Below are 26,801 nucleotides of genomic sequence, written 5' to 3' on the forward strand. Positions count from 1 at the left end.
CTGCTAAAATCGGGGTATTGTGTCTCGGCATGCACGGTTCCAATGTGCCCTTTCTCAATAATTCATCAATCACTGTTTTTAAACCCCTCCTTCCTTCCATGGAGAGGGGGTATTGTTTGACCCTTATGGGGTCTTCTGGTCTTTCAATTTCCACTCAAATAGAACCTATTTCCAACCTCCCTGCTTCCCCAGGGACATAGCACACCTTTGGACCTATTTCCTCCTCATCCAGCCCCGTGAGGCTGTAAAGTCTGACTTTGATTCGGGATTTATCAATTGCCAACCCCACTCCCAGGGTGACCATCATATCTCTCCCTAATAAATTGAAGTCAGTACCCTGAGCTAACAGGACGTTGCCCGTATGTTTTCTATTTCCCATATCTATTTCTACGTTTTTTATGATTGGAACCTCGAAAGGATCTCCCTTTGCCCCAGATACCACCATGGTGTCTTCACTCAGAGAACAGCCCTTTGGTACCCATAACACTGTTGTCCATTCTGCTCCTGAATCTACCATAACTCCTCTTTGTAGGGTCCCACTTTCAATTTTATCAAGGGCTCTCTAGATGTTCCAGACCCCAAACTGAAAAGCCCCTGACACCTCTAATCCCTGCTCTTGCCACCCATCTATCTTTTCAAGCTTTTTCCGAAAGTCTTCCCACAACTTTGCAGCGAATTGTGTCTTTAACAACACCATCCCCACCAGATAATCCGGATCCCTGCCGGAGTACATTCTCAACCCTTTCCGGAGTCTTTCCAGCCACTCCGTGGGGGTCTCATCTTTCCCCTGACACTCCCCGAGCACCTTGCTCATGTTCTGCCCTTTTGGTACCGCTTCCCTGATACCTTGGATAATCATATTTCTAAGATTTATCATTCTTTGCTTCCCTTCCTCTGTCTGGGCTTCCCAGGACGGCTTTTGGTTCGGCCACCTCTCCTCTCCAGCTCCCCCGCTCGGGTTCCGCCTTTCCCGATGTGCCAGGGGAGAGGCGTCCCTGGGGACATCTATGTCTACTCTTGTGCCCCGTGGCTGCGGCTGCCCCGTGGCCATGTGATCCTGCGGGGGCAGGGGGGGCGGATGCCCCCGTCTGCTCCGGTGGCGGCACCTCCGCCCGGACCCGCGGAGCCCCCTCCCCGAGAGGCGTTCCCGACACCGCCCGTGCCTGCACGGGCGGGCCGCCATGGGGCCATGAGGCAAGGAGGTGGGAGATCTCCCAGCAGCTCCCGTTCCCTCCCCGCTTCCGCCAAACGCCGGGGAGCTCGCACGTGTACAGACCAGAGGAAACATGCCTCGACCTGTCCGCGCATTCGAGCTCCCCAGGATCCAGCGGACCGCGGCTGGCGATGCGATCAAACAAAGATGCACAAGTCCAGCACTTGAACACGCCGAACATCGGCCAGACCCCTTACATTCCAATCTCCCTCCCTCCCCATTTTTCCATGCAAAAATGGATCATTTTCTCCTTGGACTTTTCCTACCCTCCGTGGATTTTAGTCCCAGTGCCCCAGCATCCGTCCCAACGGACTGTCTCCCGGGATTTCTGGTAAGACTTTCTCAGGAACCTGGGAGTTTTTTTCCTGAACTTTCCTCTGCTGTCTGCTCTTCCCCAACCCCATTTTCTCAAGGAAAGTGGTGACTTTTCTTACCTTTTCTCGCTTTGCTAGGACAGTTGTTTCGAGTCCCGTTTTTTGTTGTGTTTTTTTTTTTTTTTCCTTCCGATGTTGGATTCTCCAGCTTGCGAACAGCCGCCAGCCTGACCAGGTCGAGCAGTGAACCACCCTGCTGACCCGTAGGCTGTTTTCCTGTCGTCCTTTACCTGTTTTGTCCTGGTTTCAAAGGTGGACAGGTTCCTGGAAGTCCCCCAGGTCTGTCTCTCCCCTCCTGATCCCAGACGTTACCGGCTTTCCCCCTAGACTCTTTCCCAAGCCCTGGGTCTTGTGCGTTTCGAACCGAGCCTTCCGCTTCCCCCTCGCCTGACCGCGTCCCTCGCGGGATGGTGGAAATGCAGCCTCGGGGTCCACACTCGCCTTGTGACAATGTCACGTCTCACACACGCTTCTGATCACGCTCCACCCAACCATGCAATACTTACGGTTCCTTTTCTTGCATGGATTTTTTCGTGCACGTTGAATTTTTAAGGATGAAAAACCTCGAGTCTCGGAAATTTCTTTCCAAGTCGAGAATCGGGCCCTTTATCCCCTTTGACTGTCGCTTTTTTTGCAGCGCGCGGCTGCAATTTCAATCCGCGGCTTTTGCGGCTCTTTTGTGGATCTGATTGGTTTCAGGATTCGATCCCCGCTCGGGCCACTGAATTCAGTGGGGCGCCCCCCGGGCGGGAAAAGGGTTTCCTGAACCCCAATATCAGATCACGTCGGGTTGTCACCAAACTGTTATAAATGAATTGACTCCGCAGCCAAATTAAAAAAAAATTTGACAAAGATTTATTAGTTACAAATTGAAAAAAAATCCGCCACAGCCAAGACAGCGTCAGCTCTGGAATTTGGCGCTGGGTGAACCTGGATCCGACTGACAGAGTGCCAGCGTTTCCCCAGAGGTTCACCCCGATTGCTTCGTATTGCCCGCTTATATACCCTATATTCTCCCCGAGGCCTGCATAACACAGGATGTCTCTTGTGTTTGTTCATATGTAGAGTTTGCACATAGGGATGCAAAGATTCACTCCCGGTGCTTCTACAGGCCTCTGGTCCTTCCTGGATATTCTTTTCACATGGATGGCTGAGTCCATATGGATGCAAAAGGCGTGCCTCGATGTCTGTATGGCTGTCTTTCACATGTATTCGGGTGGTGCAGGTGTTTTGGGAAGCCCATGTAAGATGTAATCAGCTCCTGGCTTCACCATCGTGAATGGTTGAGAGAATCAATGTTCATGGCCGGGAGACTCCTTTCATAAGCTAAAGACTTGATGTTATCTTTAGCATGTTCCGGGAACTGCTTGAATAGGAATGAGACTCTGTCCCGGCCAGAGTGGTCAAGGACATGTGGTGGATCAATGTAATATTTTATACATACATATATTTACTAACAGCATGAATTAATCACTCATATATAACAGGCCCCTCACTACAAGAAAGACTCTGAGTTGCTGGGGCATATCCAGATAAGGGCAGCAGAGCTGATGAAGGACCTGAAGGACAAGTCTGATGAGAAGCAGCTGAAGGAGCTGGACTTGTTTAGCATGGATAAAAACAGGCTCAAGGAGACCTTGCTCTTCTCTACAACTACCTGAATGAGGTTGTAGCCACATGGGGGTCAGTCTCTTCTCACAGGTAACAAGTGACAAGACAACAGGAAATGGCCTCAAGCTGCATTCCAGGATGTTCAGGTTGGACATCAGGAAGAATTTCTTCACAGAAGAGATTGTCAAGCATTAGAACAGGCTGTCCAGGGAAGTGGTGGATTCACCGTCCCTGAAAGTGCTCAAGAAACAACTGGATGTGGCACTTAGAGCTGAGGTTTAGTTGACAAGGTGGTAATTGATCAGAGGTTGGACTCAGTGATCTTGGAGGTCTTTTCCAACCTTAATGATTCTGTGTTTCACCCAGTAGCCATAGCACAGTAGTCCTCTGGAGCAGTGAGCCCATCAGTTCAGCAAGTTTTTCTCAGCCTTTTTATCTTTTTTTGTCAGCTTTGATTTGTGATGAGTATAATTTAATCTAGTAGATACCAACTTGCAACTGACCTCTGTCTAAGCTGGATTTACTCTCTCTTTCAGTATGTAACTGAGTTGCCACAGAGTTATCTGTGCTTCTCCTTCTCACTAATGAGCACAATGAAAGCTGTTTTCACCTTAGAGAGATTTCTGCCTCAACAATCTCTTTCTCAGCAATGTATCTGTGGGGTTTTTTTCTGGACTGGCTGTGAAAAAGCCAAATTAAGAAGGTTGGATTAAGTTTTTTATTTCACAATATAGGAAAACTTAATCTTGTTCTGGTGGAGACAATATTTTGGATCAGTGTGATCAAGTCACATCTGTGTGTCTGTCATCTTTTATTCCTCACTGAACATTCTTTCCTTTGCTTTGCAGCCTCACTGCTTATTTTGGTCTGCTGGAGGTCTGCAAGATGAAGCCAGGAGAGACAGTCCTGGTTAATGCTGCAGCTGGCGCTGTGGGCTCTGTGGTGGGGCAGCTCGCTAAAATTGGGGTGAGTGAATGGCTTGAACTGCTCACACTTGCTGCTGAGAAGATGTAGCTGTCAAACAGGGCAACAAGGCCATGAATGATCAGTAGGACAAGCATCCTGAAGGCATGCCTACACTAGGGTCTTGAGATGGAAAAGCTCCTGACAACATAGCAAATCTAGCTGTATGTTTCAGGAGCTCATATGCTGACAACAGCCTTTAAGGGTGAGCCCTTCACCTAGCACACTCTGAATGTCAGCCTCCATTGTCAGGGGATGTTTATAAGTGTTTTTCTCCTTTCCTTGCAGGGTTGCAAAGTGGTTGGCTGTGCTGGCTCAGATCACAAGGTTGCCTATCTGAAAAAAATAGGCTTTGATGAAGCCTTTAATTACAAGACTGTTAAATCTCTGGATGAAGCACTGCGTAAAGCCTCTCCTGATGGCTATGACTGTTTCTTTGACAATGTAAGTTCAGAGAGAAGGCCTTTCCTTGAGCAGCTGTCATTTTCTTTAAACTCTAGCAGGAACTCAATATTGTAATGATCTAATTGAAATCTACACCAGGATTTCAATATGGAGAACCATTTAATCAAGCAATGGTCTCTGTAGGAGCTTACTGCTTTTCTGATCCCTTCCCACACATATTTCTGCAGCTGACATGAGCAGTCACAGAAAGAACAAAACTGAAAAGGCAAAGCTGGATTGTTGACAGTGTTTGTAAATGGGGAGAGAGGTTTTACTTGACTCTGAAAAGCATGGTGCATTTGGCAAGTGACAGTCACAGTAACATGAAACGGATCCAGTCCATTCCTGGCCCCACCTTCAACCACAGACAGTTCTGCTATTGCTGAAAGGGGAGTGAGTGTGGATGGCTCCGCATTATGTGGTCATGGGGACTGCATTGGTACCTGTAAACAAAACAGTAGCAAGGCCCACTTGCAAATCTACTGGAGCAGACCTCAGAAAGTTTCTGATATCACCCAAATATAGCTGGAATTAATGGGGACAATGTACTGTTCTTGATAGGTGCTTGAATGTGAGCATCTTGTTTTAAAGGCTAAGAAAATTTACAGTATGGATGCAGTTAAATTGTGTCAGTTCACTTTCAAGATAAAAACTACCCCTGTCTCTTTTGATTTCCTACTACAGCTAACATATGTATCATACCAGATAATATAATACCTGGCCATGGGGATATTAACTGATATACTGGCCTTAAACTCCCTGGCTAGCTACCCAGTTTAAAAGAAACCATCATCACCTCTTTAGCATGTCTTTCTTTCAGAAGTGGTAGTGCCAATCCAGGGAGGAAGGTGATGGTGTCTTGCCTTTCTCTGGCAATTGAAAGGAATGTTTGGTGTCAGGGCACAGTGCTTGTCTCCATGGCAGGAGCTAAGGTCTTTAACAGGTTTTATGGTCATGTCCATTCCCTTCATTCTCACTTCTAACTTTTGTGCAGAGCTCTGCACAGCAGTATATTTCCTCGCAGCTTTTCACTATCAAAAGCTTCTTTTCAAAGCACATCCCTATTTTGAAGATGAGAATCATAAAGCAAAAAGTTTACATCAACATGATGTAAAGATGTAAAATTGCAGACTGGTGTGTGGGAAAAGCAGAGTTGGTGCTTCTTAGCACCCTTAGGAGGAGGGATCTATTTGCTAGTCTTGCTTGATCCTTCCAAACCAAGCTTCATGAAGCAGATTTGGAATTAAAACTAATTCCATACATTCATAACTAATTTTTAGAAGAGTGAGATTGAATCCTCATAGCACTGTGGAAATCCAGTTTCTCCTTCCAGGGGCAGTGGAAGTTGCTTTCCCCAGTTGAACCTGTTGGTGCAACAATGCAATGTTGGCAGATTTTGGCAGTCAGTGCTAAACACTGGACTGTCTCTAGTGCACTGGATTGTCTCTAATGCTGCCCATGCTCTGGTTCTTGTAGGTGGGTGGAGAATTTGCCAATGTTGCTATCAACCAAATGAAGAAATATGGAAGGATTGCAGTCTGTGGCGCCATTTCTCAGTACAATGACTCTGTGCCTCAGAAAGGTGAGGGCCTTTATTTTATCTAAAATGATTTTGTCTTTGGTAATGGCAGAAATATGTAATGGCAGTCTACTGTTTACTTCCCTGTGCCATTTAAGTGTGTATATGTGTATACATTTGGGTAACTACTGCTGTGGGATGTGTGGGACACTGGGATCGTGCTCCTTGTGCGTACATGCGCTCATCCTCCTTTGCACTCACTGTCTGGTGAACATCAGCTGATTAGGAATGAAGGAGTGGCTAAGATACTTAAAACAGGACTCCACATGGCCCTATGCACATATAGATCAGCAGAAGACAGATGTGGTGTCATCATGCCGTTTATACAGTAGTATGTACTTTAAGATGAGATAATGGTTTTCCCTCAGGTTTCTAGAGGATGCAGCTTAAGCTTTCTGAGTGTTTTTTTTTTTCAGTAAGATTTCAGCTAGTAATAAAACTGCTGAGAAATATGACTGAATGAATATTCATTTTCAACAGTGTTAAATTTTCCAGATTTGCCTTCTAAAAAAATTAGAAGGACTGTATTCTCTTTGGTAGCTGACCAGCTTTGGACTGTCACATTGCTTAAAAAAAATGGAACAGGCTTTTAGTAATGAGGACACTATCAGACTGGGGGCATATTTTTGTGATGGGGGAAACTGTTTTTCTAGAGTTTATAAACTTAGATCCTGAGAGTTAGAGAGAGCATGAGTGCCTGTCAGGCTATCAAACAAGGTGTTAACACAGTATTTTTGAGATTCAGTTTAAGTCTTTCAGGTGAAGCTGAGGCCACTTATTTCTGAATGAAACTGTTTTCAGAATTTTTTAGCTCCACAGCATTATGGATCAGGCCTTTGTTTCCCCAGGTGACTATCAGTCCATGAATATCCAGTCTTTTGTGCTGGAAATTCTCTTTGGAAAATTTATCTGTTGCTTCTGGCTGGCTGAAAGTGATTCAGTGGTCTTTACTGGCTGAAAGCTCATTTTATGCATTGGGACTTATTCTGAATGAAACTGATATTGCAGGGGGCTTGCTGGTTCTTTTCTCTTGCAGGGCCTTATATGCAGCTTCCCATGATTTTCAAAGAGCTTCAAATGGAAGGGTTTCTTGTGACCCGATGGAGCCACCGCCGGGAGGAAGGTCTGCAGGCACTGCTGAAGTGGGTCGTGGAGGTAAGGAAGGAAGGACAGGGCAGTTGTTTATAAGGTGTACTCACGCTGCAGAGTCCATCTTTTCAAGAGGTCTCTTGTCATAGCTGTTTAGGTGAGGTCCCAGCATGACACTTTCCTTCTCCCTGCCTTGATCCTTGAGACTCTTGGGAACACTTAAACTATAGTAAATATGCCTGATCCCTTCTGTGTTGTAGAGACGTGTGGTATCAGCTTGTAGACTCAGATATAATCCAGAATACATGTAGGCTTTGAAGAAGCATGCTTTCAGAATAATTCAAAAATACTTATCTGATAAGGAAGATTTTCATAGTTAGAGTAATTCCTTTATATCTCATTGAGTCATTTGTAGTATGGGCCGGGATTTCCATTGAAGTATTGTGCTGAAGTTACTGGCAAGAATGAATTTATAGTACTGGGAGCTGGGCTTTAAAGGGATTTAATAGGGAATTTCTTGTACATTATTTTTCTAGGTGAAAGCTGGGTTAGTAACCAAGTTCATGGCTGTGAGAAGTTTGCGAGTGTGACCAGTAAAGGCTAAGAGGCGCTAGTTTGTACAAATATGAGGTTTTGGGATGGGTCAGGTTTTGATCATTGGATTTGCAATTCCATACTTCTGAATGGGTAGAGACAGGCCTGGTTTGGGGTAAATGATCCCCTACCTGTCAGTTGTTTGGGGACCAGGTAGCAATAAATCTGTCCTGGTACGTTTTTACAGCAGTGACTTTTACTTCCTGTTACAACTCCAAGTAAAAGGTTTTACAACAAAAGCAGATCCACACAAGAGCCCATCTGCTTTTGCAGTTATCCTGGTGCATGCCAGCTTGCGGGTTTCAAATGAAATATATATGCTGGAGAAAATATTGCTGCAAGTTATTCTGTTTTGGTGGATGAAAATTCAGCAATTTTCTTTCTTTTGACAGGGGAAGGTGAAGTGGTGTGAACAAGTCACTGAAGGATTTGAGAATATGCCAATGGCTTTTATAGGAATGTTAAAGGGAGAAAATCTTGGAAAAGCTGTTGTAAAAGTGTGAAGATCAGATATTCCTGGGAGTCTGGTGCAGGAGAATGTGATTCTGTCAAACGCTTTTAATTCACTTGTCAAATCATGTGATCAGTATGTTTCAGTTATTTTGCTAGATGCTTGTTGATGGTAACTTCTGTTAATAATTTCGCTAATTATGAATGTTAATAATTAGTCTAAGTATATTCCAATTGCTTTGCTTGTGAAGAAATTGAGACCTGCACAAAACAAAGTGACTTAAAATTGCTGAAAATCAGAACTGCAACAGATTTGATAATAGCTTGAACCTTTCTATGAGCAGGCTTGTAGAAACTAAAATCAGTTTGAAAAGCTTTGCTAACTGATGGCACATTTACCTTTTACCCATTGATTTGGCCCAGAACTTTCCAAGTGGGATTTTTTTAACCCATATCAAGGAGTAAGCTAACCTAACAACACTTGGGGATTCCAGCTTCTCTCTCGCTGGCTTTTTTAAAAAAAATTTCGTTAAACAGTGTATCTATCTCAGTTGTTCTGAGAATATGGAAAGGAAAAATAAATCTCTTCATGTATACTTTGTTTATGTTATAGTTCTATTTGTGGAATACTCTCTCTTTCACTTCCTTATGGTTAACACATAGGAGCTAAAATACTACTAGGGCTTGTTTATCCCAGCAGATCTCAGTACAGGTGATCTGGATAGATTACTAATTCTCTTGAGAAACTTGTCGTTGGTGTCCAAGCTTGGAGCTGACCTTGCCTTAGTGTTTACCCTGGCTCTCCTGGAAGGTGAAATGAATATGAAGGCCCTACTGTGTTAAATTGGTGTCCAGCACACACAATGTGCCACCCAAAGGAGACACATAGATTAGCAACTGTAGCACTGTAGGTATTTTAGATGTTCTGAAAAAGAACAAGGACCTGTTACTATGGGATACAGACAGGCATGAAGGTGATGGTGATCCATTTTCAGTCACTGTGGAGTACTTTGTTAGTTTGAAGATTTCATTACTGATCCTTGAAGAGCGATCCCAAACAGCTTTAATATCTTTGCAATTCCAGGATTAGGTGTTCTGTATGTCAACAAAGAGAGATCACTTAAGATGTAGATTGATAATACTTGCTGAGTGGACTTAACAAAACACACCCTGAAATGCAGGTCAGCTGGCCACTGGGGAAATAATGAGCCTTGGTGCAAGTGGGTAAGAGGTTCTGGTTGCTTTATAGTGTTTTCTTAGGAGAATGACTTGACAATTTGAGTAAGCTCCAGTGCTGTGGTTTTACATTGGCCACTGAGTGGTTTTACATTGGCCACTCAGGAAGATCTGTGGACTAATACCATTGCACATCACATAAATTGCTAAACCAAAAAACGGAACTTCTTGTCAGTAGGCTTCAGATGCACTGAATAGAGGTGTGCTGTTGTGTGGTAGCTCTTTGTTGAGGAATTTTCAGAGGGCTTGCAATTCCTAAAATACTGAATTAAATCCAGTGAATTAATGATCTCTTGTTTCAAGTAAAGTAATGATTAGGAAATGAACTAAGAACAGCCACATGGAGTTCCTGTCCCTTGGTCAGAGTTGCAGAAAGATTTGTCAGTTAGAACAATCCTGACTCAGCTTGCTTCCTCCTAAAATACTGACCTGTACATTCCCCTTGCTGTGTGCAGATTTTATGCTTCATAAATAGCAGTTGATTTTGCAGGGCTGTTTAACCATAAAAATATAATTTGTCTTCGTAAAACCAGCACCACACACCTCTGAACCTCTGAACTTCTCTGGGCAATATAACTGTATCCTCCTGAAAATCCAGGTTTTCCGTTACATGTCAGGAGCACTGCCACCACATGAATAATGACAGTTATCCCTCATTGTCTGGCACTGTTTGGAGGTCTTGCAGTAGTTTCTTACTGTGAGCCTTACTGTCCTCCAAGTTCTGAGTCTGTGGAACAATACCTAGGTTTTTCCATATGTTGAAAATAAAAAGGAGATACTAAAAATTTTGGGTTTTTTCCTTGCGGCAGTGGAACAAGGCAGGATGAAGGTCTCTCTGTTTCGTCCTTCTAGTGAAGCAGGCTAATCCTATGAGTACAGCCAGGGTAACGAAGTTAACAAGGTGCCAAGGTCCAGCCTAGAACAAAGACGCAGCAACGTGTTGCTGGGATTGGCTTTTCTGCCAGTACATGGCTCTGGGTGTTTTTAGGGACGGAGCATGTGTACTACCTTGCAGGCAGTCCAGCCTGTCCTCTGACAGCTGCACAGGGTCTGTGAGCAGCACTCTGCCAGGCACCCCCTCTTCTAACATTATCACTCTGCAGGTGATCTTAAAGGCTTGCTGGGAAGGGGTGAGCTCCAGTGGCCCCACGGGCTGTCAGAAGGTGCTGCAAGGGCTTGCCTTGGGCTAGGTCAGTTCAGCAGTTCTCCGTGGTGTGTGTGTGCAAAGGTGGAAAAGCTCAGCTCTGCCCAGGGTGCAGTGGTCATTCTTCAATCATCTCTGGTCTTTTCCTGATGCTTTCCTCCAGTCCACATGGTCATGTTTATGCCACTACATAAGTTTATGCCACTACAGTTCGCAAGTAGGCTGGCAGTGGGATTCTTGAGACTTTATTATCCCAGTTAATTGAGGATGTAATATTTGAGAGCAAGAGGAAGAGTTTATTTTATCTTAAATGTAAACAGCTGCAGGCTTCATAATTTGTTGTCTAAATAGCTCTTCATTTATACATATCATTATTTCTAGAGTAGTGGTTTAACTGCTTAATGCCTTATGCTTCTCTGTGCAAAATGAAGCAGTCTCTAGAGTTGTTCCAGGCTAGTAAATATGCAACTTTTATGTCCTGTTCCTAAGCAACATCAAGCTGGGGCTGGTGGCAATAATTTGTCTGAGCTTAGGACATAGTGGGTACCTCCTTGAGGAGTTCACCATGGCCTGCCACACCAAAGGTGGCTTCAGGAAGCAGTGGGAATTTTTGCAAAGGGCTGCGGGCTGTTGAAACCAGGGAGCTATCCTTGGAATCCATTGCTGCCTGATGGGCTTCTCTCATGGTCCCCCCCAAGGGTCAGTGCCCACAGGAGGGTCATGAGACACCATGGCCCAGCCACAGCATCCATTTCTATGTGAGGTGAGATCTATTCCCTAGCTGGATCAAATCCAACCTTAAACCTGCCATCACCTCTGCCTGTACTGGAGCAAGCCAGCCATACCTCTAAACCTTTGCTTTTATCTTGCTCCTATGACCCCTTTAATTGTTCACCTCCACCATATGCTCCAGACAGATTTGCTTGCTGCTGGCCATTACCTACAGAGTAGGGAGATGTTTCCTGTCCCTATCCTCAACCCATCATTACTAGCTCAGTGTGGGCTCAGCCTCCTTTGGAGCAATCCTTCAGAGTGGTGCTAAAACTGCCCATTGTGTTTCCCTTATCAGCAGGAGTAACAGATACAGTACTATTCATGGTGTGTGTCCTTGCTCTCCCCCAAGTGTCCCACTCAGAGGAGTTAGAAACAAAGAAAGCTGAAATACCAGACTTCATTGTCTCCCTGGGCAAATGTCATGGATTTATTCAAGTCGGGGGGAGATGACCCAAGCCTAGTCTAAAACTCTTCCTCTTTCTATGCCTTCTAATGCTTAGCTTCACCACTCCTTAGAGTCTGTTTATACCTCTGCGACATCCATGACAAATTCCTGTAAGCCAGGCAGATGGTGCCACCAGGACAGTAGGAGCCCATCTTCCCCCATGCATTCATTCCCTTCTAGCCCATTACCTCAAGGTAACCATCACCCCAGCATTGTCAGAGGTACAAGCACAAGGCATTCACAAAGCCTTCCTGTGCCTATACACACTGTATAAAGCTCACAGACAGCCGTGGCCACCTTGTGGCCATCTGCATGGCACAAGCTTGTGTTAGTCAGCTGCAGGTAGAAATAGAACTTTGTGCAGCTCCCATGCCTCCCGCACCTACTCTGTCTACTAACCTGGACCATAGGAGGGAAAACAGCATTTCAGGTGGATGTCCATCTCCACTATCTCCTCAGGTGTTTTTAAGTTTCTCAAACTCACCTAGTTCATTCTTATCAAAGTTTTGTTACTGGGGAGGCTGCAGGGGTGGCTCTGATGAGGACCAGAAGCTGCTACCATGTCAGATAGACCCAGTGATAGCCAGCTCCAAAGGAGACTTAACCAATGGCCAAAGCTAAGCCTTCTGTGATATCTGAGTTTAAATAAAAGCTCTAAACTATACAGTAGCAAGAAAGGAACAAGAGCATATGAGAAAAAGCATCTTGTAAGACATCTTCACCAGGTCAGACTCTCCCACCCTTCACCAAGGGCCAGGGACTAGCACAACAGAGTTAATCCAGTAAGGATTTCAATAGTATGCTCCTCAAGCCAATTCCTTTGGTGGCTGAAAGCTGCATGTCAATAGAGCACAGCACAGAGGAGCTGCTGTGCCATTTTGTTGGCATTGTTAAAAAAAAAAAAGTATGTTTTAGCTTGGTAGATCCAGCTAGTTTTAATGTATGAACAGTTAAGAAATTAAACATTGAAATTATTACCAATACTCTTACTGGAATCATTCCAGAGGGGAATTAAAGTCTTCATTCGGGTCAAGGAAAGAAGGGAAGGCAGATGGCTAGCTGTAGTTGCAGTTAGGTTGGCTGCTGCAAGAGATTAGAGTTGTGGGTGGTTAAGCACCTCACATGCATGACGTACACTTCCCCAAGTGCACAACAGCCCTTTCAGAACCCCTGGATGGAGGTAAGGAGTGTCACTATGCCGCTGCAATTTAATCAAACACAGTTCGCATGTCCACTCACTGTGACCCCTTGGCCCTTCCTTTCATGTTAGTCCTCTCTCTCTCATTAAGCTTAATTATTCCAGCTATGTGTTTTAGTTGCTGTATTCCAGGAAGTACTTCTCTTCCTGTTGGCCAGCCCATTATAAGTAAGCTAGGTAACAGGCCTGCAGACAAAAACATCTTGTTTTTCTTGTTTGACAGCAAGGGACAGATCCCAGCTATTTCATAGCCAAATGACACAGACTGCAGTCATTGCCTGAGGGGCAAGAACTTCTTCCCGAAACCCTTATTCCCAAAAGAAACCTTTCTATGTTGTTTTTTCTCTGCCATGCACATGAGGTCTACAAAACATTGAAGTCAGTTGGCTATCTACCCACTTCCCTCTTACAGGCATCTTTGCAGATCATTGGCTCAAAGCAGCCAGTCCTGTTCATGCAAAAAGCAGACCACAGAGTTTAATGAAAGTGAATGCTGTGCTACTGCCTGGCACATAGCAATACTGGCCTCACACCTTCACACAAAAAAAACAAACAAAAAATTGCACCTACCCAGCTCTCTATTAAGCATCAATTACTTAATACTTGTGAGTGGGCATATGACCTAGGCTTTAGCAAGGATACTCATACCCATTCCATTCAGAACAAAATGTTTATTTGCTATATCTAGGCTTGTTTAAGACTGAAACACCCACTCTTGCCTGTTGAAAGATTCAAGCCAATTCCCATCCTGAACTAGGGTTCTCTCTTCCCAGTAGGGGCAATTATGCTCTAGGAGCCCAGGCTCCTTACATATAACCAGAACAAAGCATAGGCTTTGCTTTCCATCACCTGTAATGGTAAGGACCAACTACAGTCAAATTCTGGTATAACTTTGCATTTGACGACCATGTGTTCTTTCCCCTAAAGAGAAAGTTTACCTAACATGGAGATCCTCACTGCACATTCCTCAAAGAGCCAAGCCTCAAAGAACATCTTTCAAATTAGGCTATGCAAGTTATTTTCACCACAGTATGTCTACATACCAGTTCTTAGGAGGGGAAGATACTGCAGCACAGGAAGCTGAACTCACTGCCCTTTTAAGAACTGCTTTGCACCCCTTGCTTCAGCACAAGAGGTATTCCAGCTATTCTGGTCTTTCCAATCACGATTTGAATTTCCAGTCCCTATCACCTGGATTGTCCAAGGCTACTGCAGAGTATCATTTTATTAAAAAACTAAACAAAGTATAAACTCAACACACAAGCAGCAAAGCACCATTGACCACACCTTTCCCCTCCAACAACCTGGTCTGGTCTTGCCTCAGCAGAAATACTGTATGTTGCAGCCCACTGAAGTATCATTTCTTAAGGATAAAGTGGGATACCAGGGCCTCTTACTGAACTTCATCTGGAACCTTCAGCAGGAATTTTTTAAACCTTTCTTGTTCACAGTTACTACCCAAAGGGAATAAGTAGGCCATGCAGAAACTGCTTGCAAAAGCAATGCTGTTTGCAGATAGCATGTGTTCATAGTGCATTCTTGCTGCAGCTTCATTTTATTCTCTCCTCACAAGTCTGTTCATACCACTTGGGTAGTGGTTTCCCATTTACCTTTGAACAGTTCAAACATGCAGTTGCACTTCTCTTAGTCAAATAGCTAGAACTACATGGAAAATATTTTCCATGTTCTCCTCATTGCATAATCACAACTCGGAACTTACATCCAAGAAAAGCCTTGATGGCTCACTCTCAAGTAAAGGGTGTGGCCACTTCTTGGACTAGAAAAATCTTGTTTCAAATTAGCAACATACAAGGCCCTCAGTCCTCCAGAGCCATCAAGAAATTCATGCATGCTTGTGGAGTGAGTGTAAGGCTGAGTCATGGGTGAGTTTCCTACCACAAAGAGGCTCATTCATTCCACATTGTCTGCATATGCAGCAGGAAGTCTAGCTTTTCCATGAGTGATACTCAAGAGAGCAGCACAGCTCACTAAGCTGTACTCACTGCTAGCTACAGCCCTGCTCCCTTCATCACTGAGTTCTTGTACAGGAAATCCAAGCCAGCAAGGAAGCCATTTTGATACAGCAGAAAAAACACTGTTCCCCTTGGTTACAGCACCAAGAGTAGGTGAATGGCAGGTATAAAAAGGCTGGCAAGTCAGCATTCATCCAGACAGACTGATTCAAGACTGGAGGACCACAGAGTCCAGTTTACTGTTCAACAGTGTCAAATGTGTTCTGAGAGTGCAACACTGCAATCAAATGAAAATTACAAGAGTACATAAATCTAAAATTCTCTTGACTGTAAGACATTACAAGTTTACTTCTTCAGTCATTTGTTCCAGACTATTGCCTAGAAACAAAGCAGCCCAACTCAGACTAAACACACTTCTTTACTAATAGAACCAGAGGGTACTCATACAAATGGCAAGGCAAATTGAAAAGGCAAAAAGACAGCAAGTCCAAGTCCTACCTTGCACTTCCATAGTAGGATTGGTATAATGCTCTGGAAGGACAAGTCTTAGCTTTGAACTCTAAAATGCAGATTGAAACATTTAAAAAATATTCAACTAAAAAGATGTAATGAAAGAAGTATCCCACCCAGTGATTACCCTCTTTTCTCCAACTCCTCTTTTGGTATTTGTAAACTAGATTATAGTGTAGTGACTACCATCTGAGCAGGGTGGCAGCAGACTCCTCCTAAAGCAACTGTCATGGATCCCAAGCCAACAATAGATGAGGTTGCCTTTGAGAAGTCTTTGTATACAGACAGTAAGTACCCTTTTAACACAGCAAAACCTGACACTCACCTGACATTATGAAATTCTAAAGCTTTTTGTTAAACACACAGCAATACCCAAAAGTGAAGAGTTTATACTTTATTTTACTCATATACATGGACCAAGAAGATAGTTTGCACCATTTAATCTAGCTAGCTTGTTTATTTTAAAGTAGAAAAGTTGCAGGCTGTAATTTAGCCAAAGCAGTCACTCTTCAATGTCTTCATGGCTGGAGATTAGACTAGACTTTTAATGGTCTCTTCCAGCTTCTCTTTATTGGCCCCAGAGAACTCCTGCACCTGTAAAGAGAGATTGATTTTTAGAATTCCTGCATTTAATGCTTCTTAACATTGGATGCAATGCAACTAGTCACATACACACCTATTCAACTCTGCTAAAAACGAAAATTTTTCCCACTATCAAAACACAGTATTTTGCATGTGTTCACATATGTATTTCCTACTCAATTCAATCCATGCAAAAGTTGAGACAGAAGACTATGAAACTTCACTTCCAGACTACCATTAATCCTGGATCAATATTATGTAAGACTTAAAAGGGGGCTTGAAGGGACTCTGAAGGTCCCCACATATCAGAGACAGCTCAAAGTCACCTTGAGTTGCTCAGGACCCTACCAATCAAATTTGGAAGGACTGTTCCAAATGACCTACCCCTGTGCCTGCCTTCTCCTGTGAGAACTGATCTTCTTGCAACTTACAGAGCAGAAAGATAGAGGCAGCATTCATCTGCTGACTCAAAAACAACAGCTCTGTCCTCCTGTATCTACAGGGATTGAAGGCAGAGAGCAGACTACAGTACAGGCCATGAAACTGCTTGCTTGATACAAAAAGCCACACATTGACAGTCATGCTGTAATCACAATTCTTCCAATGACATCACAAAGTTGCAGAAGTTCACCCTAGCAAAACTGTCAAAGGTTCATACTGACCCCATACTGAACTGGAAGACACCCTACCTGCAACCCTCAACTATCCAAGGTGCAATTCCATTGCCTTCAGCCATGAAACTTACACCTAAAGCACTGTTTTCCTTCAGAAAAGCCTACCTTCAGCTTGCTTAGCAAACTAAAAGCCTAAGACAACACATTCAGGTCAGGAAGTTCATGCAGACAGCTACTCAAACTACCCTGCACAGGCAGCCCACTCTGCTGTCAGAGCACAATCTGCATCCATCTCTTGGCAGCGCAGACAAAAGAGGTCTGCTCAGTCTTAAACAGAGACAGGACCTTCACTTCAGAGGTTATACAGCCTCTCTGTGAAATAAACTAAACAGTTGTTTGTGGTATGTATGAGGTTGTCTGTAACCTCAACCAGGTTAGAGACTTCTGTTTGGGCGGGATTCCATAGGCACCTATAGTCATTTCTCTCTTCAACACAAGCTGCATCCAGATAACGAATGCAGGCCAAGTAAAAGGCAGGGTGCTAGGCAGATAGACCAGCAGTTTTAACACAGACATCTCACCCCACTGTCTCCCATGAAATTGTCTGTAAGATTGACCTATAACTAACTCACTTCACTACCTGTGAACAACTCAGTTTGCATCACCAGTTAACTGCTGGTTACATTTGCTGTGGTTCTAAGATGAACTTGTTTGCTCTTAAACAAGTGAGAGTATTTTAATGCTAGTGGTACCATAAAGACACAATCAAGAAAAAGCAGACTAAGTAGTCCAACATTGCCAATCATTTTTCAAGTGTTTAGCTTGCATGCTCCAGTTCTGGAAAGGCAGAGCCTACCTTCTTTCCATTCTTGTAGAACTGGAACGTTGGCATGCACTTCACATCACAGTGTGAAGCAACATCCTGGAAGAGATAAAAACACATCTTCAACTGGGCATTCTTAAGGATGTTAAATTTAGAACCCACTCTAGGTGACTTCTGTTTAGGTGGCAGGATAAAGCCATTGTTGCTCAAAATAAAGCAGAAGAACTTCTGCTAGTTCATCACTAGCAAAACCAGTGCAGTGTTAACATCTCCCTGAAGTAAGCCTTAAAGATCCCTTCTTCAACATTTAATTCATGCAACAGCAAAAACCTTAACCTGTACTCTGTGTTTAGAAACAAACAGACTTCTGCATCAAAACAGATGTCTGCTCGTAAGACTCAAGAGCCGTATGGCAACTCTTGGGCTTCCATGTGATATTTTTCAAGTACCTATTTGACAATGTTGAAACTGCAATACAGCAGACATTATATTGCACTTAATTTAAGACCTAATTTAATTTTTAATGAAAGAGGAAAAAGTGCCAAGAGCAGTGGAGGGACCAGACAGATCAGTAGGTTGTGAACCATTAGGTTTGAGGAAGATTGCATCAAAGCTTAAGACCTTAGACTAATGCTCCCTCCCAAAGTAAAGGGTCATTGTTTCCAAGTTATCCAACACATGCCATAGGACTTCAAGAGTGCAGATTGTTCTGTTCAGGTGTTCCCTGAAAAAAAAAATTCTTTCCAGCTAAATCCCTGTGTTTCAATTTTAAGTTGAAGTAAACTCTTGTTTTGTTTCAGATTTTGATTCAAAATGTGTGAAGATATTTTGAATTCTTGGCTGTCACTTGCATGGAAGTCCTCCCTCACAACCACCCCAGACCTTACCTGGGCATCATCCACATCGATTTCTATGAATACCACATCACCATACTTCTCACACAAACTCTAGAAAGAAATAAAAAGAACTATGCAGTTACAGTGTTCCAGGAAAGTTTCCTGAAAAGATGCACTTGTATAAATGGAAAGGCTGTTGCTGCTTAAACTGCTAGTGAAACATGCTTTGTTATCTTAAAGCAGCTATTTTACTACCAGAGCAAAAGTTTTCTGTTCTGCTGCAGACTGTTTCTGAAAGAGTTTGTGGAAATATGTTCTCCCCACAAAGACCCAAAATATCCTGAGACATAGGTGGAAGGTCTTCTCTTGCAGCCTTCAGCTGATCACCAGAAGATGCTACAGCTTCTCATACCTTATCAGGAGATAACACAGCCACCTAAACACAGCTGGAGGAGTTACATTAACCATGTACAGAAGGTTGCAATGCATCTGGCAGGTCTCTATGTACCCAAAATGCATGTAACCATCAGGACAAAAGCTAAACCTCATATTAGTTCCTAGCTATATCAATGGTCAGTCTATTTCACTTGGTAGTCTTAAATATAGATACTTCTGCAACTTCTCACTTTTCCAGAAAATGCTGGCAATCACATAAGGCAAAAGGAACTTTCCTCCATGTTATTGTAAAGCAACACCAATATTTATATACAATTTAATGCAGAAATAAACCCAGAAAAACTACTTACGTGGAAAAAGGGCTTGATCATTTTGCATGGTCCACACCATGTTGCAGAGAAATCAACTACTATAAGCTTCTCACCAGCAGACTTCAGTTCTTCCTCAAATTCAACCTACAAAAAACAAAAAAAAGAAAAAAAAATTTAACACATTGATGATTCCCCCTCCTTTCCTAAATGATACCCAATGCTGGCTTGCTCTCAGACCTAACACACTAATCATTATGGCAAGCCTAAAACACTTAACTGAGTTATTTGTACCATCATATAAGTGCTTCAGTATGAATTGTTTTCATCGGTGCTAGCAGCAGTCAGTGTCCTATGTCTCACCAATTAGAAAACAACCACAATGCTCAAACTCATTGAATTGTGGAAACAAGCTAGAAATTCTCTACTTATAATGCTCAACTCTGACACCTCTGTGTCATCTCCAAATATGATCCTTAGAGATTCTAAAATCCATATTCTCATTTCTGTCTTGGCAGTAAGACTTTCATCTTCATATGGGACAGACTTTGAATTAGGAAAGGGCAGACACAAACCTTTGTACAGTCATCCACTCTGGTGACTTTTCCAATCAATGGCTGACATTAAAATGATATTGTGTTTTACGCTAAAGCATGTTTTTGAAAGCAACCTCAAAAGATAGTTATTTTGTGAAGTGAACCCACATTTGACATCATTAGCCAAAGCAATGGTACACATACAGCCTACACAAGTAAACACCCAATACTTATTCTGAGTCTTCAAGTCTGCGTTGCACTTAGTCATGCAAATCATCTCTGGACAATATTTCTTGGAACTAAACATCTTACATGCCATTACTCATTTTTTGCTGGTCAAAAAGTGAACGCTTTAAAAGAACTGAAAGGCATTAGAAGCAATAAATACTTGCATCCTAGCAAAAGGCAAACAAGTGTCTCTCAGGCAGAAGCAGAAAGTGCTGATCACCTACATTCTGATACTGTCTATTTCAAAGAAAGTACAAGCCACTTCAATAATTTTCAACTTTGTTGTCTCGGCAATCAAGCCTCAGGAGAGCTGTTAGCATAAACTTCAAAAGATAGCTGCTTTGGCTCCCCCAGCCTAATGGAGCAAAGCACTGGAATCCTGTCAGCAACAGCTGACTGAAAGCAGTATGGTCACTGCCAGATGTACACAGGGGTTGGTTTTGGAGTGCAAGGGTTAACTAATCCATACCTGCTTCTGCAATCAGCCACAATAAGTTTGACTCTAGTAAGCTAAAGAATGTTACGCAGTTGAGGAGCCAAAGTCAAACTGGTCATGAATATATTTGACAAGCAAGCAGAGATCCTGCATGAGCAGGATTCTTATGTATGCATAATCCTATGTAAAAGTCTTCACAGCTTCCTGTAACTTCAAATTCACTCCTGTAACTTCAAATTACATCTCCCTGTTACCTTTTCCCCTCCCCACATAGCCTTCTTCTGAGGCACAGCATTCATGCTGGTTTTTCTATCCTTGCATCTTGGACAGTCACAGTCTATACTGCTACAAGAGCAGGAGTAACACTCCACACCACCTACTCTCATTCTGAAAGATATAGGAACAGTTACATTTTCCTGTCTCCCTAGGTTCCCCTACTCCTTTACTGACATAGTATGCATTCCTACACCCATTCCCACCAACAATGTTTTAATGTCCCTGTACACAGCAATCCACACTTGCTGCTCCCTCCCAGTACTTATATCCTAAATTTCTCAATCAAGCCTCATTCCTTTTGGCCTTGAAATCCTGCTACTGATTTTTGGTATAGCTTCTCAGACCTCTGCACTGTAACATCACCACTCTATTGAATCCACTTCCGGCAACTGCCAGTTAGACCATCCTATTTTAACCCCTAAGTCTCCTGTCCAGCTGCATAATTACTGTATTCTGTTAAAGGAAGCCAGCCTTGGAACGCATTCATCATATGGCCACACAGCTGAGGTTTGTTATTGCACAGAACAAAGGGAAAGCAGGACAGCATCATAATTACAGCTGGTCACATATACCATTCACCACTGGTGACCTGGCCCTGACTACAAATCAGGTGTTACCTTGTAAATCATCTCTACTATCAGCCAAAATTGTTTCAGGACAGTGAAAAGAGATGCAGGGGAGTTACCCCTGCAAGTTTAAAAATATTGAACTAGTGAGAAGTTCTGAAAGTTTTTCTAGTGATCTTTATTTCCCTGGAGGAAGGAAGACACTAGCAGGAGCAAAACAAAAAACAAGCTGCTTGACCAGTCCAGCTACTTCACTAGTAGTCTTTCATGTTAACTGTAAAGTGACAAAGTTTTTTTTTTATGAAAAACTAAATCCCTATGACCAGAAGGGGAACCTCCCATCACAAGACTACTTGTCATGCTTTGAAGGAAAGTATCTTGCAGCTTTGTTTTAACCAGCATTTTCTTCAGGTAGCAGCTCATTGGGGGAAACCTCAGCTAGCATGCTGGTCAATATTGTTCTTTGTGGTAGTGGGTCTTTTTGTTGTTGTTGTTGTTCGGTTGGGTTGTTTTTTTTTTCTTTAATTATTTAACTACAACCTCTCTGAGCACAAACAAGACCTCATTTTACTTGTATTGTCATCCAGCAGAAAAGGGCATGCTACCTTCAACAAATACATTGGTAGCAGGCATCTGTTCCCAAGAGCCAAGTAAGAAACTCTAATAATGAAAGCCTCTAGTGCCCCAGAGGTTCCCAGCAGCAGGTAGTGCTTCAAAAAGGAGGCTGCTGGCCTCCTTCAGATGGTGCTGAAGGGAGTCTGCTGCTCTCAGCAACAGATAATACAGGTCCACACTATCTGGCTTATTTGATTAAAGCTTATTTTCAACATTATTTTCAACACATATCAAGTCACCCTTGAACTTGCCCAGTCATCAGCTGACAGCCAAAGGTTACTATGTAATTTAGTGAGGCTTTTAAATACAGAAGCTAGCATAAACAAAGCAAAGGTTCAACTGCCTGAACTCCCTAGCACATGCCACTTCTAAAATTATCACTTATAGCAAAAGCTGCAATTTTTCAGCATTTTCTTTAGCTTAAATAACAAGAGAGGCAGCTAGAATAAAGAGGACAGCTTTGGCAGCACCAGCTTTTTAAGTTTATACACCCCATTAACTTTGACTATAAAAGGCAGTATGTCCCTGAGCCAAAACCTCTTAGAAGTTACACTAGTCACTCATCTCAAGGCCACTAAAAACGACCAATACAGCTCCTTCCGTGCAATAGCAGGTACTACAGAGGGATCAGTCAAGTGCCCTGAAAGTGGACATTCTTCATAAGCTGGTTTGTTTCTGAAGGCGTGTGCAGGAAAAAGGGCCACCTCTACCTAGCTCTCACTCACAGAAGTGCAGACAGTGCAAGAATGGGTTTTCCCCTTTGTATCAGAGAAGAATACAAACCTGTTTTACTGAAAACCAGAATTAATCCAGAAATCCCAGCTGCACTGCGCTTGAATACTCTGGGTGTCACAGACTTTAAAATGCTGTTGTCAGCATGACTGTTGAGTTAACGCTCCCCATGAACGTGCACCCAACATTCACTTTAACTACAGCAGGCTATTAAACAAGACTCATAGCTAGGAGGATAGTGGAAGCCTAGCTAACTTAGAGCAGAGCCAGATTTGCCTTGTTAGGTTTAACCTATTCCTGTGCGTAACAAAAATCTCGACCCTTGCACCAAAAGTTTGCCCCTTCTGTGCCACCATAAACAGAGAAGGGGGAAGAGAGACAAAGCAGAACAACAATTCCAGGTTGAGTTCACACACCATTCTCTTTCCATCTCGTCCCTCTTAAGGGGCTTCCCGCATTCACCGGTTTTTGAGCTGTGGTCACAAGCGTTAGTTTGTATATTTATGTATCAGATCCCAACTCTTTTGCGGTCCAGCGGGAGGGGTCTGATATGCCTTTAATTTTTAAAGTGAACGGACTGTAGAAGAGCACAGCCTAGAAAACAAACTCGGATGCATGAGAGACTGTAAAGACTGAGGTCTCGAAGGAATTTGAGGGGCAGATGTGTGGGGGAAGGGGCAGGCCAGGCTTTGCTCTGGCGAGGCAGTGCACTGCTCCACACCCCCCATCCCTAGAGCCCCATCCCAGACACACAGGATCCGCCAGCCACAGGCACACTGGAGGCAAGGGGTATTTAAGGCCAAACATGCTGCTAGCATATGTCTTGACCTTACCTTCTCTTGGAATTTCTATCAGCCGAATACCGCAGGGACCCAGCAGTAATATGTGCCCTTTTTAATGTCTTTTCTGTCTTTTTCTTCTTCTAATTCTCTCCTCTCAGAATTTTTCAGTAACTTGAAATCAAACAGGTTTAGAGTTTGCTAAGTTGAATGGGCTAAGTTAATGCTTTGAAAAGTGTTTTATGCTGACCGAATGTTGCACTAAACCTTTTGCCAAAGTTCCCTGATTTTCTAAAGTTGGCAGTAAAGTGTTTTTTGTTGTTTAGGCCTCTTGATGGTATTTCTCCCGTGTCTAACTCAGAGTACAAGAACAACTGTAAACCTTGTTAAAGACCTTGCCGAGCGACTTTTTGGGGCCTTACAAGATGCCCACACATCATCACTTGCGGATGCTTCAAAATGAGATCAAACTGATACTTGCACCAAATTTCAAGTTCAAAAAGGTGAGACTAGCCCAACAGGATTTTTCCTGAAATGAAGAGCTTGCTAAGTTTGCATGGAGAATATTTTTTGGGACTTGGGTTCCTAAGTTACAGCTAACAAGTACTCTATTGTTGTCTATCAACCACATCAGCTGCTGTGCACAAGACCACATGCTATTTCATCACCAGCAGGGTATTCTCCATGTGTTGGTCTAGGCTTTATTACTATTTTGTATCTCAGAGCCACAGATGTGTTTGCATTCACAGAATCATCCAAACAGTGACGTGCTGCATTAGGGTTATGAATTTGTCAGACAGCACCACAACAAGGGAAATACTTTTTATGCCAGCAACTCCTGCTGTTTAAGTATGGGGAATGGTCTCTAAGCAGCTCCTTTCAAGTCAAGAATGGATGAACTTTTCCATGATGTCCTGCCCCGAAATGCAACAGAACCCAGGCCAAACTTTAGGAAAGCCACCTGATCCCCTACACACTAGCAGTACATAAGGCAAACCAGGACTGCTAAATTAAGGTACTGAATCACAAAATCTGTTAGGTTGAAAAAGACCTCCGAGATCATTGAATCCAAGCTGTGACCCAACACCCCAGCACTCAGTGCCACGTCCAGTTTTTCTTTAAACATCTGCGAGGAAGGTGACTCAACCACCTCCCTGTGAAGCCCATTCCAACGCCTAATCACCCTGTCTTTTAAGAAATTGCTCCTAATATCCAACCTGAATCTCCCCTGACGCAGCTTAAGTCTGTCCTCTCCTCCTGTCGCCCTAGTACCCTGCAGTCCGCTTGAGAAACGGAATCTTTTCCTTAAGATTTTAGAGTGCGATGAGCAACAATCCGTCATAACGTGAAATTGCATCACCCCCTGCCCATCCCGATTCCCCGAAGCCTCAGGTCGCGCAGTTATTTGTTCCCCCCCTCCGGTCTGGCCAGCCCTCCGCGCGGCTTACCCCGTTCCCGCCGCATGGGCGAAGCAGGCTCCGCCTGCCCGGGCAGCACACCGGCTCACACCCGCCATCTCCCGCAGGCCAAGGCCTCTCGACAGCCCAGGGCAGCCCGGGCACTGTTCCCCGCCTGCCACGCTGCCCCCGGCAGCGTTCCCTCCCCGTTCGCCCGCCCGACGGGGAGTGATGCTCGTCCCGCCGTCCGCCCCTCTCACGGCGAAAGGACGTGGCCACCTCGCCCATCGGACTCACCAGGCTGCCCACGATCTTCACCATAGCGGCGACGGCTGGGGATGGAGGGTCGGTGGCGTAAAGGCAAGGAACCAAGGACCTCGTCCCCGCACTCGGCTCAGATTCCTCCCTCGCCTCCTGCCGTCCCAGCGCGTCTCCCGCGCCGCCCCGGCCGCCCTTTTATGCCCAGCGCCGCGCCGCGCCGCGCATGCGCAGGTCCCGACCCGCCTCCTGCCGCTCCCCGCGCGCCCCCGCCCACGGCGCCGCTGGGGCCCGGGGTCGAGGGGGCCGCGCTGAGGGGAGGCGGCGAGGGGCGCGGGCCGAGCCCAGCCGCGCCCGCAGCCCCGGCCGGGAGGGGAGAGTGCGTCCCTGCCGGCTGCCAGGGGGAACCGGCAGCGGAAGAAAGGAGAGCCCAGGAGGGTTGGAAAAGTGCTGTGTAACGATGAGCAGGAAGTGCTCGGCCACCCCCCCGCCGCGTCCCCCCGCGGAGCGGCCCTGCCTGACGCGGCCCTGCCTGACGCGGCGTTTTGCTCGCCTTACGAGAAAGGGAGCTGGTGTTGGCCGTAATGCGGGCAGAGTGGGGCTACTGCAAAGCTGAAAGACGGGAATAAATCACGGGAATATTTTTCTTTTTTCCCGGTGTTGTTTTCCTTCCCACCACCAAAAGCACGGAGTGGCGCCGTCTCTCTGTGTGATGTGGGCCCTTCTGCAGCGCAGAAGGCTCAGCGACGCGAGCGGTGCTTGCCCGGGGTTAAACACTGACCGACCTTCTCCTCTCATGAGGGACTCAGCCCGGACCAGAAAGACTCCTCGTGGGAACAACTTAGCCTTCCCATCCGGGGGGGCGGAATCTTTGGTGGAACCTGAAGTTCCCATCTATCTTGTTTATTTCTCTGTGTTACGGAGACGTCGTTTGTTTCACCACATGCTGCACCACTGCCCACGCCACAGTGCAAAACAGGTCGGCCACCGCCCTGCTCTCCTTCTGTTGGGCTGATAGGGTTTAATGTTGAACTCTGGACGTTGCTGACTCCAGCTCCCACTGCACCGGACACGGGAAAGGTTAGGCGTTGGGATATTGGTGCCAGGTGGGTTAGGAATGGGCTAAAACTGTTTCTGCAGGTTTTAGCAGCTGGGTTACCAGTCTGTGAAAGATTTGCTCTGGGATGCAGCTGAGCAGAGGATGGGAAGACTTAGTGCAGGTCCTGGATAAAAAAAATACACTTCTTCCTTAAAAAGAAAACAAAATACAGTTTGCTTTGGATACAGGTACCAACCTATCCCAACAGGATTTGCCCTCATATGTTGCTTTACTTGTGGTGGAAACTCAGTAATTTTTTATTTTGGAAGTTTTCAAGTGTGTGGCATACTACTGCAGCAGAACTAGTAGGCTCTTTTCTGGCCCTGTGGTTGCATCCCCTTTGCTCAACTTCAGTTGCACCACAGCAGGCCACCTCCTGTCTAGGTCTTTCCAGACCTGAAAGGTTTTGTCTGCTGGAAACATTTTGAATGCTGCCCTCCCTGCTTCTTCCCCCTCCTATTAGATGCCATAAGCATCCCCTTTTTTTCTTTGGTGGCACAGCAGCACTGTGAAGGCTTGGTGGTTTCTGTTGGCACTCATATTTTCTTCCAGCTTCCTCCAGCTGGTCCCTGCTGCTCTTCGTGTCCATGTGCCCTGTGGCTGACAGACACAGCCTGGTACATGTGCCCTGTGCTGCTTTGGGGAGGTGCGGCTGCTGCCAATGGCTCAAGAGAAAGTAGGAATTCCTCATCAGCCAAGGCACCTTGCTCTACAACCAGCTGC

At 44.6% G+C, this 26,801-nt stretch overlaps 2 protein-coding genes across 4 annotated transcripts in view; one reads left to right on the top strand and one right to left on the bottom strand.

The window, feature by feature from the left end:
- The window catches only part of PTGR1 (prostaglandin reductase 1), a 35,052-nt gene extending 16,561 nt beyond the window's left edge, over positions 1 to 18,491 (top strand). For 2 of the 3 annotated variants that reach the window (XM_084224546.1, XM_084224547.1), the window contains exons 7-11: positions 4,047 to 4,164; positions 4,450 to 4,605; positions 6,082 to 6,187; positions 7,221 to 7,339; positions 8,260 to 8,900. In XM_084224546.1, coding sequence (XP_084080672.1) covers positions 4,047 to 4,164; positions 4,450 to 4,605; positions 6,082 to 6,187; positions 7,221 to 7,339; positions 8,260 to 8,370 — 610 coding nt within the window. In that variant the 3' untranslated portion in view covers positions 8,371 to 8,900. Of the gene's footprint in view, positions 1 to 4,046; positions 4,165 to 4,449; positions 4,606 to 6,081; positions 6,188 to 7,220; positions 7,340 to 8,259; positions 8,901 to 18,416 lie in introns of those variants that run through there. The other variant, XM_084224548.1, reaches the window with a different exon arrangement.
- Positions 15,977 to 25,346, bottom strand: TXN (thioredoxin). Its single transcript, XM_084224549.1, has 5 exons — positions 25,019 to 25,346; positions 19,199 to 19,303; positions 18,504 to 18,563; positions 17,650 to 17,715; positions 15,977 to 16,191 (listed from the first exon to the last, which is right to left on the bottom strand). Exons 1-5 carry the CDS (start codon positions 25,040 to 25,042, stop codon positions 16,129 to 16,131), a joined length of 318 nt encoding a protein of 105 aa, XP_084080675.1. The 5' UTR covers positions 25,043 to 25,346; the 3' UTR covers positions 15,977 to 16,128.
- Between the last annotated feature and the right edge of the window lie 1,455 nt (positions 25,347 to 26,801).

Source organism: Fringilla coelebs (genome assembly GCF_963513975.1).
Source record: "Fringilla coelebs genome assembly, chromosome: Z".
In the NCBI taxonomy this organism is placed as follows: Eukaryota; Metazoa; Chordata; class Aves; order Passeriformes; family Fringillidae; genus Fringilla; species Fringilla coelebs.